The sequence below is a fragment of the Panulirus ornatus genome, chromosome 20 (genome assembly GCF_036320965.1).
Source record: "Panulirus ornatus isolate Po-2019 chromosome 20, ASM3632096v1, whole genome shotgun sequence".
Classification (NCBI taxonomy): domain Eukaryota; kingdom Metazoa; phylum Arthropoda; class Malacostraca; order Decapoda; family Palinuridae; genus Panulirus; species Panulirus ornatus.
In genome coordinates, this window is record NC_092243.1 from 58214470 (window position 1) to 58228093 (window position 13624).

At 42.8% G+C, this 13624-nt stretch overlaps 1 protein-coding gene across 1 annotated transcript in view; it reads right to left on the bottom strand.

Moving 5' to 3' along the window:
* Positions 1-1100, bottom strand: part of LOC139756038 (aspartate dehydrogenase domain-containing protein-like) — a 45933-nt gene extending 44833 nt beyond the window's left edge. The window contains exon 1 of the mRNA XM_071674992.1: positions 698-1100. Coding sequence (XP_071531093.1) covers positions 698-740 — 43 coding nt within the window. The 5' untranslated portion in view covers positions 741-1100. The remainder of the gene's footprint in view (positions 1-697) is intronic.
* Positions 1101-13624: the final 12524 nt, after the last annotated feature.

Consider the following 13624-nt stretch of genomic DNA (forward strand, 5'->3'; position numbering starts at 1 on the left):
ATATCACCTACGTCCCTGCAGTGAGAATAATCGTATGGGGCCTCTTAAATTTGACGTATAATAGCACCTGGGTGAAACGTAACGTGAACAAGTAAGTATAGAAGCTAAAATATGTGTCTGGTAAAATTCGAAGCTCATATCAATGAGATGCAAAGATTATATGGTCTTCGGTTGACTTGATTGTGACTAAGTCGAAGGTTGATGGGTATAGTTGACTTACCAAGAATAACTTGTTGGACATGTTTAAGTTCTCTACCACTCATTTAAATGCCGTCGAATAATGACGAAGGTTGAGTGACATTACTGGGCTGTTCATGTTCAACATGGTTGAACATTGAGGATGGTGACTAAGGGATTTGGATTATTATTAATACATGACTGAAGAAAGGATACGCTTCATAACCGAGGTTAAGGGTGTTTGGATATGATTGTTATCCATAACGAATCCTGTAAGTGTTGATAAGGGATGTTCGTGTCCGGAAGATTACTGGTTATTGTTGCACATATATACGTACTGATAATTCAAAGATATTAGTTCACTAAATAATAAGCAACGGTATAATATCTTATATGTACCGGAACGACACCTTACTTAATATAACAGCATATTCACACAAAAAGATTACGTCCCACCTAAATGTAAGTAGTATGATTTGAAGCTATAAAGTCAACGGTTGGAAGGCGTCATCTCACTCACCTAAATGCCCATAACCGACTATCCCGACCCTTTTCGGTGCCATTGTCAGGCTAAAGGTATTAAATGATTTCAGCAGACGGATGGGTTTGCTTGTTTCCAGGTGGATTGGTGCCGGTACGTCTGTTGCTAGCAGTTCGTAAGTCACGTCCAAGCATCCAAGATTTGTTATGGTGTCTTCATTCAACTAGTGGAATTCCCTCTGCTGAATTCTCAGTCACTCATTATGTCATGCAGGCAACAGCTACAGCACAGACGACAATTTGTCAACTCAGACTGTCGGGTGTGGCGACGGCGGGGTACGTGAGGAGACTAGTGGCTGTGGCTTGTGGCTGGTGGGTAGGGTAGGGTTATGGGGGACGGGGATCAGGGGTGGTGGGTGGGTTCTCAAGGTCCCCGCGGCAGTGGCTCGTCCCCAGGCAAGGTCACTCAGGCTGGGTGAGACTGGTTGGGTAGACTCGCTCGCACTCGTCCGTGTACGCACATTACGTGACGAGGACTATATTAAACAGACCAACGTGGGATTATCCCACCAGTTACATAAAATTCCTTTGAGATAACTGATTTTCCATTATCTCACATACAAACGCTGTTATCTAAGATGATATCAGTTGTTCAAACGTGCACATGCGGGGTGGTGAAATAAATAACGACCAGTTACTTTTGCTAATTTAGGAGTCCCTGTACTGAAGAACCATACAAATTCTTGAAGCGAAGACTGGGAGACGAATCAACCGGTGGGAAATATAACAGAATATGTGAACATTATCTTTCCTTTAGACCTAATTACAACTATCATCCGTTCCCGCGTATGGGAACTTAAGTTGTATGTACTTGAGATTGAAGGCAATAGCTTTGGACGCTTGAATGTCATTATGCAAAACTGAATATTTCTACAAAGCATGACCTGGATTCTTGGGTACGAAGTGATTCGGTGCATCTTTTCACTTTCAAGGATTGAGCCTTACGCCGCTGCCAGTCGGTGCTCTCAGAATGCTGAATGAATCCTGTGAAAGTGACTCATCACAATACAAGGCAAGGAATAGAAAAGATGCAAAAATAATACAGGAACAAATAAATGAGAGGAAAATTGGTTAACTGTACGAAATGAAACCATAACGGTGGGATTGTTAACCACCGCGCGGAAGGTCTAGTAGCCTACAATTGCTGGGCTTGTATGGAACAAAATAATACACACACACACACACACACACACACATATATATATATATATATATATATATGTATTTCTTTTTTTTGGGATGCGAAACGAATACAAGCGTGCATTGGTCAACTATGATTACAGTACAATGGATGATCGTACGTAATACTGTAAACGTTACCTATGTTAGCACTGGGTACAGATGCGCAACGCATGCTCAAAGATTGCCCCTGGGTAAGCTTCAGCTTGGTATGCCTGCCATGTGTAGTTCCTTATCTTTAATTCTTCTCTGGTGGTAATGTGCATATGCAGTCACATAATTAGCTTGTGCGTACATGAGACGTGCCCCTTGCAATTACGGGGTAAACTTTTGATTAAGCGATGGCCACCACAGGCAGCAAGATATTGTTTAGGTATTGTATAGGCTTACAGCTATTTCAAAGTACACAGCAGATGCCACACGCTCAGAAATATTTTCATGATTACACATATACCTTCAGGGTGCAAGCGTGATATAACACAATCTAAAGCTGAGACGGCAAAAAAGAATATATATATATATATATATATATATATATATATATATATATATATGGGATGATTGTCATCTCTTTCGTATTGGTGAGTACTGAGATACGCGGTAGAGTAGGTCATGCGTTACAGCAAAAGTAAATACTGACACGTACAGAAAGATGTAGCTCAGTGGCTAGCAGCAATTGTTGATGCAGAAACAGGACAGGTGAGGCAAGAGTCTCATGGTGCCGCTACAGGAGAGGTGGTTAATGGCATGATCCCATGGTGCTGCTGGAGAGATAAGACGTTGGCAAGGTCCCATGGTAATGCAGATGTGGCGTTGCTGAGGTCCCGTGGCTGTGCCGTATGAGAAGGCGGGCGTTGCTGATGCTCCATGGTTATACTGCAGGAGGGAAGGGGCGTTTGTCGAGGTCCCGTGGTTTTACCGAAGGAGGAAGGGGTGTTTCCAGTAGTGCTGCAGGATTAAGGGGCATTGCCGAAGTCCTGTGGCTGTGCAGCAGGTGCAACAGGAGGGAGGAGCTATCAACGAGGTCCATTGGCTGTGCTGCAGAGAGGAGAGGGGGGGTTGTGCCGAGGTCCCATGGTTATGATGCAAGGAGTGGGCGTCGCTGAGGCCCCTCGGTTGTGCTCGGGGGAGGGGGGGGGATACCAGATCCGTGATGCTGCTAAAGGAGTTAGATGATGGCAAGGACTGACGGACTCCTGTTGGAAGGGAAGAGAACCCAGAGTCACATGGTGCTACTGATGACGGTAGCGATGACTGCAAGTGGTCGAGTCACGTGGTGCGTGACTTCCACGGGCAGTCTGGGTCATTCACGTCAGGGTGGACATTCTACACACTGATGAAGGATTGCTTCAACGAAGCTTGAACCATGGTTGCAGCTGTTGGGCCTTGGAGAATAAGAATTAGGGCTACAGACAGAAGTGCGTGTAAATGTGGTCTTGTTAGCTACCCAGGTCCTTATGCCAGGTTACTGTAAAGGCGAGCGTTTCACGTGGCCTTTGGCTTCCAGTTAGAAGGGCTTGGGGCAATGCTGGATCCAAGCGGCGATACTACACAATGGTGCTGACAGTAAAGCGGGTGAGATTAGGTTAATGTTGGCTGTGTTCCATGACGTCGCACTGGAGTTTTTCACGTCAGCATGTCTACTTTATGGGAGGTTGCTGGCGAGGCAATTGGTGGTGACATTCAGGGAAGGGGCTAGTGTTGCCAGAACCTGTGAAAGGGAAGAGGGTGGGACAGCCGTGGAATGTAGCTGGAAGGTGGGGCGGGCAGGATCTGGCGGGGTCTGGTTGAAGACAGGTGAGTTGTCATTTAGCGCTATCCTGTACGGCTTTTCTCTGTATCTCTCGGGCACTCTGGGGAATCACCAGTGCCGGGAGTAGAGTAGTCCAAGTTTTTTGTAACATTCAGGACAAGAGAAAGAAATAAAAAAAAAACGTTTAATACAAAAACGTTGCATTGACATATAGAGATAGGTGCAGCTCAGGAGTGAGCTGCTACTGCTGGTGGAAAAGAAGGCGAGGTGAGATAGTAGTCCCTTGGTGTTGATAAGGGAAAGGTGACTCATGGACTTGACTCATGGTGTTGCCTCAAAAGGGGGAAGACGTTGCCGAGGTCCCGTGGTACTGCTGTAAAAAGGAAAGTGTGTTACAGAGGGCCCGTGGCTGTGGTACAGAATGAAGGTACTGGCAACCTCCCGTGGTTGTGCTGCAGGAAGGAGAAGGCGATACTATGGACCCGTGTTTGTGCTGCAGAAAGGTGGATGGAGGTGGTTGAGGGAGGAGGCGTTGACGTAGTCCGATGGTTGTGCCGCAGAACTTCTACTGGAGGAGGAGACACTAATGTCACACATGTTGCTACTACTGAAGGAAATGGTGTCTCTAACCTTTAGTGACTCGACCTGACTGGACCTCAGAGAAAGCGATGTTGCATGACTGATATAGGCCGACTGGGTCATCCATGCTAGGCCGTGTGTTATGCTTGAGCACTAGAAGGTCGGATGAAGCAGTGCGTCACGGAGGCGTACACCAACGTTGCGGCTGAAAAGTCTGTGTACAGGAGAGATAAGGTTACACAATATCAAAGTTATTCACGCCACCTGAAGTGCAAATCATGACTGCAGGCAGGGGGATGTGGGAGTGTGGTTGTGTAAGGCACCCAGATCCATTATCAGATTAATTCCATGGCGAGAACTCATAAGAACTGTTTACTGTCAACAACGAATTGGTTAAGAAACACGAAGGTTGTGTTCAAGTCATCTGTTGTTTTACTCTTTACTGTGATGAGGATATCCACGCCCCCTAATATTTCTCAATAAAATTCATCTGTCTGAATTCTGGCACCGTCTTAGTTGTCCTCCTCTAGACCTTTTCTATCATTTCTTTTTGCTTCTTTAAGCACGGTGACCAAACTTGAAAAACATTCCAGCTTTGGTTTAATATACGTTGTAGGTAATCTGCTGAACATTTCCTTATCATGTTTTCACATGTTCCCTTCCACTAAAGTAATTTTCTATCCACTGAAGGAATCTTCCCTCTATTCCTGCCTGAAGATCTAGATCCTTCACCAGCCACCTGTGTGGTATAGTGTCATATGCTTTCTGCCGATTCAGGAACGTACAGTCCAACTATTCTTCTCTTGTCTAAAACAGAGCTTTCTCATAAAACTCTAAAAGATTTGTTAAACAAGACCATTCTATAAATCCACGTTTTCTCTTACTTAGACGGTGACTCGTTTGCAAATGGTCACCCATTTGCAACTGATGTCTTTTCCCCGTGTTTTACAGTCTTCACTCGTCAGAGACCGGTCTGTAAGTCCAGCGCAATTTGCAGTCTCTTAAACATTAGCATGACTATTTTTCCCTCTTCTATTTCCTTGACCCTGCACAATATTTCAATTGGCATTTCAAGTGAAGCTGCGTACCTCTTTAGCACACATCAAGACCCTTAGTCTTATATGATTCCAGCTGTTCTAGCTATTAAGAAAATTCCGTGACGTTTTCCTAATCCCATCTCGCTGGTAACTGGGACATTGTCTTTCCTTGCGAAAACACTTTTGGACTTGTTCAGCTCCTCGCATATCTTTACATTGTACTCTGAAATCCCGTAGCCTGATAGGTTTATGGAAAACTCTTGGATCATCCACTTCCTCGCCCACAGTATTCATTAGAAAGTTTCTTTGTTCATCCTTCGTTCGTTGCTCTTTTATATTTTTCAGATTTCGCTGGCTACTGTGCTGCTTATATTCTCCTCCACAGCACACTGTTAAGCTCTTTCGCTTTTGAACATCTTGTAGTGAATCATATCTCTTACTTCCCGTAACCCTCCCTCTCTAATTTCCATCTACAGGCACTCATATTCTCAGTACATTATATCTTTCACAGAACCTTTCATAGCAGTAATCTGATATAGCTATGGAATTCTGTTTCCCAGTTTGTTCCAAACAAATTTCAAAACTCTGTATATTTTCTACAATTCTGTTTATGTCTTCATGAGTTACTTCGTAAGATTCAAGTATCCAATGATCACCTTTTCTAACTGGTATTACATATCTCATATCTAGTTCACATGTTACTGTGTTTACTGTATGTGTGTTACAGAAAGGTAGTTTAACAATCGTCTTGCGCCGTCTCTATGTATATGTATGCACGGTATCTCTGCTTCTGAGTACACACACACACACACACACACACCACCTTAATCCAGGTAGCCATTCATCGACCAGTATGTACCTGCGTGTATATTCGTCCGCTTCTGTGTGTAATTAATGAGAGGGAGTTTTGCATTCTTTGTGCGTATCTGTCCATATAAGGCCTTCCTAATTTTCCTGACTGATTTCATATTCATGCATGATAATTCCTGTTCGTATATATGTGCTCGTCTGTGTGTTCTGTGTATATACGTAATAGTATGTTTTTCGTGCGTGTGCGTGTACGTACATGAAAGCACTTGTATATGTGTATGCACGTAATACGACAGACTGACTTTATACACATGAAGTAGCAAAGCTCATGGAAAATACCTCTTTCATAAACTGATAATAGTCTTAATTTTCCTGCTAGACAAGGGAGAATATTTCCACGTGAAATTCTTCACACTGGACAGTAACAGAAGTAGACTTTCCACTCACCGTACCGAGTAGTATCCAGACCTGCGTTGGTGTCAGCAAACACGCAGATCAGAAGGGTGAGTCATTGGTATGTACATGGTCACCTCTGGACTCGTTGGATGGTAGTTGAAGGCTCGCAGGGGGAGGTCTACAGGCTACTGCATAACAAGTGTTGAGTCCACTCTCTGTCGTGCTGCTTCCTCAACCCCTCTTCCTCCTATCTTCGCTTTGATGAACAAGGTGTCAAAGTGTTGGTCTTCTGCAGGTTATGTACATTTGAACGAACTGGGATTTGTTTTGCTAATATGAGCTATGCCTCTTTGTCAGGAGGTATGTTAACAGCAAGACGGGATGCCATGACAGTTTTAGATTCCATGTGGATTGTTTTTGAAAAGAATTTTTTGTTAACTCTTGATAACTTCTCACATGATCTTCAAAATAATGTGTTACACCAACGCAACATCACCAAACAACACTAGTGACAATATTAAACCTGGTGTTGTACAAGGCTTGGAGTTAGGCTTGGATACAAGGCCTGGAGCAGCCTAGATTAGTGATAGGCATGAAGTATCCTGGAGCGGCTTGGAGCAGCCTATCAGTAACCCTGTGCTATGATGTACACCATGAAAAGCTTCACGACTGAAAATGTATTATGTGATTTCTTTATGTTTCTTGATATTTTATGTGATTTCTTTATGTTTATATATCTCTACTGATATTAACTGTCTGATGGTACGTGGGAAACAGCAGCAATTTTAATCTTAGTAGACACGACAGGTGCTGTTATTGACATACATACACTGTATGTATATATTGACGTAATAATTTTAAGACGAAACTGTAAATTTCAACAATATCAGTATGACGGTAGGGTCCGTGAACACGACGGTACGACTCCTCTCAAGCACGACGATACAATACGCTTGAAAGGTCAAAAGGAATTCTTATTTTTCTTTAAAGGGTGCAAAGAATATATGGTATGGAGGAAAGCAGTGATGATATTTCATCAAGGCTGTGTTCGAGTTGAAAGAGAGGAGGGTGAGTGGTTCCAGGTGAGGGTGAGTATGCATCAGCTGTATGTGCTGGCGCCATGGCTGTTTAATCTTTATGTAAGGGATAGTGAAGGAAGATTTTAGAGAAAAGGTGTGGGTTTGCAGTCTTTTGGGGTTGGTGCCTGGGAAATGGGTTAGTTGCTGTTCGCAGATCACACGGCTTTGGTGCCAGAGTCCAATGAGTGGACATGGAAGGGTAAGGAATTATAGTGTGGTGAACATTGTGTGGAAAGAGGTCAGAGTTTCTGAGGGTGAAGATGGATATTATTGATGGTTTTGACAATGCTGTATGGATGCGAGTCATGGGCACTAAATGCAAAAGTACGGAAGAAAATGGTGCTGGAGATGAAATGTGTGGGGATAATGTGTTGTGCGTGGAGGGTTGGTGCATTAAGGAGTGGCACTGGGAGAGAAGTGTAATAGTAAACGGAGGATGTATAAGAAAATTTTCCCGGGTGTGCTGAAACGCTTTGGGCATATGGAGTGTGAGTGGAGACTAAGAGAATATGTGTGTCAGAAGTAGAGGGATCAAGGAGGGAGAGTGAGGACAAGATGGAAGAATGGAGGGAAAGGCGCTTTCAGTATTCAGGGCCTCAATATGCAGATGTGAGGCGTACATGGGACAGAGCAAACTGGAGCACTGTGGTACACAGGGGGTGATGTGTAGAATCAGGGAACATGAAGTGGCATATATAAACCTCAGACATGTTTGTGTGGCTTGGCTGTGGATATGGAGCTTTGGTTTTGGTACAGTATACATGGCGGCTAAGGAGTGGATGTGAAATAAATGAATGCAGTTTCGTTGTTTTTAGCGCTACCTTGCTAACGTGGGAAATAACGAATAGGAATTTATTCTATCATTTTAATCATCACAGGATCTTTTTCTTAAAGGACTCTGGTGTTTTACCATGACACCTTTTCCAGAGGCTCTTGCAGTCCAAGGTTGCGCTACACTCAGTAGCAGGGACAGGATGGACTCTTTTAAGAGCAAGAAGTTCTTTGAAGAAACTGTACTTGTTTCGTCAACTGACGATGATGCAGCATCATTGATGTGACTTTTCACTCGCCAAGACCTGGAATGAGCATTATATATATATATATATATATATATATATATATATATATATATATATATATATATATGTGTGTGTGTGTGTGTGTGTGTGTGTGTGTGTATAAAATGTGAAGCGTCGGGGTAAACCATGGAGAGAGAGAGAGAGAGAGAGAGAGAGAGAGAGAGAGAGAGAGAGAGAGAGAGAGAGAGAGGAAAATAACATATCAAGATTTATGGTCCTTTGTGTTGTTCGTGACACATATGTTTTGCAGCTTGTGATCTTTGATGCTAAAATGTACATGTGGGAAAACTGTAACTAATTAGGCCAGACAAAGCGATTAGGACAGACAAAGGCGAGTTGCACGGTTACACCTGCGAATGTTGTTTGACCTCGTATACTTATAATGGACTGGTGTCATTTTCCCCTTGAGCACGAGGTCACGACCCCTGGGTATGATTACGTGACTTTTGACCTGATCTTATATAGGAGTGAGAAAGCTTGGCGAGGAGTATATGGTATAGGAAAAGTACATTGATTCAGGCTGTTCTGTACGACCTGGGGGACGTAGGCGTCAGGACAACTTTGGGGAAGGATTGTGTTTAGGACGACCAGGACTCCTCCTTTCAATATGCTGAATTTAGGGGAGAGCCTGATGAAAGGGTCAGTGCTCATTGTGCGTGTGCACTTGCTTACACGGAACACCACAGCCTGCTACACACTTGTGGCAGGTGCCAGTCGTCTTTTCCCTGCATTTCTTAGCCAGTAATACACGCTTTCACCTTGATGTAGGTCAACACCGTAAGAAGTGTCTTGGGAGGCGCCCAGCACCACGAGCAGTGTCGTAAGAGCGGCTCCTCATCGTAGAAATTGTTTTAAGAGGGGTTCAGTGCCATAGGCAGTGCTCTGAAGGGGGTCAGTACGACAAGAAGTGTCTTACGAGTGGCTACGTGTTACAAGGAATGTCCTAAGAGAGGCTCAACACCACAGAAGTGTAGATAGAGGAGCTTACCAACGCAGGTAGTATCGTAGGAGCGGTTTATCTTCGTAGGAAATGTCTTAAGAACGGCTGAGCACCATAAGAAGTGTCTCAGGAGAAGCTCGACATCGCGTTGAAGAAAAGTGAACCAGAGCAACCAGAGGCCATAACATGAAACGAATCGAGAACTTGAGAGAAAAGATGTAAAGAAATACTCATCTAGTATTAGAATATTAGAAAAATGGAATAGACTAAGGGATGAGACTGAATGTGGACAGTATTACAAGAGAGATGTCGTCTCGTGTAAGGTAAGGACAAGTGATTACAGGAAGTATCCTAAGAGAGGCTTGGCATCATTAGCCAGGCCACTATACCCAAAAAGTCGTACAATCTAGTTAAAACATCTTACCGTACCTTCGAGTTCATGGGTTGTAGGGTCGTTTTCAAGAGAAACAAACGGCGAGAGATAAACGGTAAACAAACTACAAAAGCTTAAACTACCTATGCGAGAGATGGATTTATAAGGGGATAATCTACCGCGACGAACCTGATACCTTTCTATGGGCGACTCAACAACAACTTACAAGAATGGAATGGTTGAGTTGATTGTTAGATGGCCTTTGATTCCTTCACCGAAAACTGATGACGAAGCTAAACATCTAAGCCTGGGATCACAGAAGAGTTCTTAAGATAGATAAACAGGTGCTTTATTAGGAGAGAACAGAGAACACCTGTTGCTCCTTTTCAAGCTGGGGAAAGGGTGACGAGTGGAGGCCCCTCAGGGCTCAGGGCGGGATACTGATATAATTATCTACGACGAGTTAGATTCCCGCCTAAGTGCGTTTGCTGAAGATGCCGAAACTGACAAAAGTGCAAAGCAGCAGGGGCCGCGGACTATTGCAAAGGGACACAGACAAGGTGCACAGCACGGGTTGTATAAATGGCTAATAAAACTGAACCCTGGAACTTATAAAGTCATAAGTAAGGGAAAATGTTTAAGCAGACCAGACGGAGAGTACTTTGTCGGGGGAAGTACATTTGAAAAATCTGATGGTGGATCAGAAAAACTACAATATAGACATCTCAGCCTGACCCTTCATGGAGAAAGCTTACTCCCCGCTTGGCTCCTTCAGTTCCATATTTTAGAAGTTGAAATATAGGAAGAGGAGGGGTTTCAGGTCCCCCTCTCCTGCGCCTCTCAGGCTTCGCTCACATGACCTTGCATTCACGTGGCGTGAAGACACATGCGGTCGGGTGGATGCAATCTTATCAGCCTTTCCCACAAGCTTGTTCCTCGCCCAGTGCGCCTGCAGCTGTTCGCGGTGGAAGACATCAAGAAATGGGACTTCGATGTGTACTTGCTTGATAAAGCTACGAGAAAAAGACGTCGTAAATGGTGGATGCGGAATCATGGGTGATTCTGTGCAATGACTGTTTGCCATAAGTGTTCTACGATATTTTATTACATTTTCATGATCATCTTCCAAATCATATACATAAGTAGATAGATAGATGTAAAAATATACGGTATATCGATAGACATTGATAGATATAGATAGATATATAATGCATATTCTTTATCGCAAAGTACTTGAAAATACATATCAAATAAAGATAATCAGAGGCACTTTACAGCGTATTGTGGCCCTCTAGTGATGAACTACGACTGACTGACACGCCAGACAAAAATCTCTCTGGTCCAAAGTGTTCCATTGGCATACGTGAGCACGCGTGACGGGTGTATACCTGCAGTGCAGACCTGCACTCTCTCTCTCTCTCTCTCTCTCTCTCTCTCTCTCTCTCTCTCTCTCTCTCTCTCTCTCTCTCTCTCTCTCTCTCTCTCTCTCTCTACCACGCCGCATGAAGTCTTCCCCCTCATGCCCGTGTGTCACAAAGTGAAGGGGGAAAGCAGACTGGACATAAAAGAATGGACTGAAATAGATTTCGTGTGATCGGGGCCTAAACAAACAAGCAGGAGGGTGAAAGGCCTGCACAGGATAGAGTGAATTGGAAAATTTTGAGGTATACTGGGGTTGACGTGATTTCACCGGACTGACCCAGGGCATGTGAAGCAGCCGGGGGAAACCATGGAAAGGTCTGTGGGGGCCTGGCCGTTGATGGTGAGCTGTGTGACCGTAGGCAACTCAGGAAGAGCCGTTTTCATATGTTGTAATGCAGGTTTTTCGGTCTTTGAAATTCGTAAATACTTTTCCTTGTTTATTTTTTTCATCATCAACCTCTTTATATTTCAATTAAAGCCCAGCCTTGATGAAAGGTGTTGTCCGTGACTGTAACTCTCATGTAAAAAAGAAAAAGAAATGTATAACAGCGGGAGAATAGATGAGCAAATGGGTTTTTCTTAGTCTTTACTTAGCGCTACCTCGCTGACGAAAGAGACGGAGATCAGAATTAAATATATATATATATATATATATATATATATATATATATTATTTCATTCCTTTATTATACTTTGTCGCTGCCTCCCGCGTTATACACATACATACACATATACATATACATACCTATACATCCCAACGTATACATGTATATATACACACTCAGACATACACATGTATACACATGTACATAGTTCATACTGTCTGCCCTTATTCACTCCCGTCGCCACCCCGCCACACATGAAATGACAACCCCCCTCCCCCCGCATGTGCGCGAGGTAGCGCTCGGAAAAGACAACAAAGGCCACATTCGTTCACACTCAGTCTCTAGCTGTCATGTATACTGCATCGAAACCAAAGCTCCATTTCCACATCCAGGCCCCACAAAACTTTCCATGGTTTACCCCAGACGCTTCACATGCCCTGGTTCAATCCATTGCCAGCACGTCGACCCCGGTATACCACATCGTTCCAATTCACTCTGTTCCTTGCACGCCTTTCACCCTCCTGCGTGTTCAGGCCCCGATCACTCAGAATCTTTTTCACGCCATCTTTCCACCTCCAATTTGGTCTCACACTTCTCGTTCCCTCCACCCCTGACACATATATCCTCTTGGTCAATCTTTTCTCACTCATTCTCTCCATGTGATATATATATATATATATATATATATATATATATATATATATATATATATATATAAATATATATATATATATATATTTTTTTTTTTGTCGCTGTCTCCCGCGTTTGCGAGGTAGCGCAAGGAAACAGACGAAAGAAATGGCCCAACCCACCCCCATACACATGTATATACATACGTCCACACACGCAAATATACATACCTACACAGCTTTCCATGGTTTACCCCAGACGCTTATATATATATATATATATATATATATATATATATATATATATATATATATATATATATATATATATATATATATATATATATATATACGCACACACACACACACACACACACACACACGTCATTAAGATTCGCACAAAAACAATAGCTTGGTAGTCGAAGACAAAAGAAAAGATTTCTTCTAATGTCCAAGCATTTAAATTTTGAACAGAGTGCTTGTAAGATCTATCATCAGACAAAAGGTTAATTACCCTTGCAGATATTCCAATAAAGCGATAATATATTGTGCCTTATCAGTGATTACCATGAAAAATAAGATAGCGGATTGATATCATGCAAATGAGTTTGTGGTGTCGCACCTGGACATTTGGATTTTAGAGACAACATTGTTAAAAAAGCATTTATAAATGCTTATTAAACGTTTGATATGACGATTTTCTGTTGATTTAAATCTGGTAATGAATGTGAATTTTCCCCTCTAAATATACTTGCAACTATGTCAGTCGGCTCTGACTTATAGTTGTTGATTCCCAGTTGCCTTTAAATACCACAGGAGTTTATTTTTCTTTCGATAACACAGTTTTTCCTCTACAGCACTGAATATATATTGTACTCTGGTTTCTTTTTCATACAATACGGATTGATAATCAAATTTGAATTTCGCGCCATATTTTACTTGGTAAATAGAGAATATAATACAAATCTTAGTTCAGCATGTATTTTATATCCATCTTGCTTCAGTATGTTCAAAATTTTATCAAAT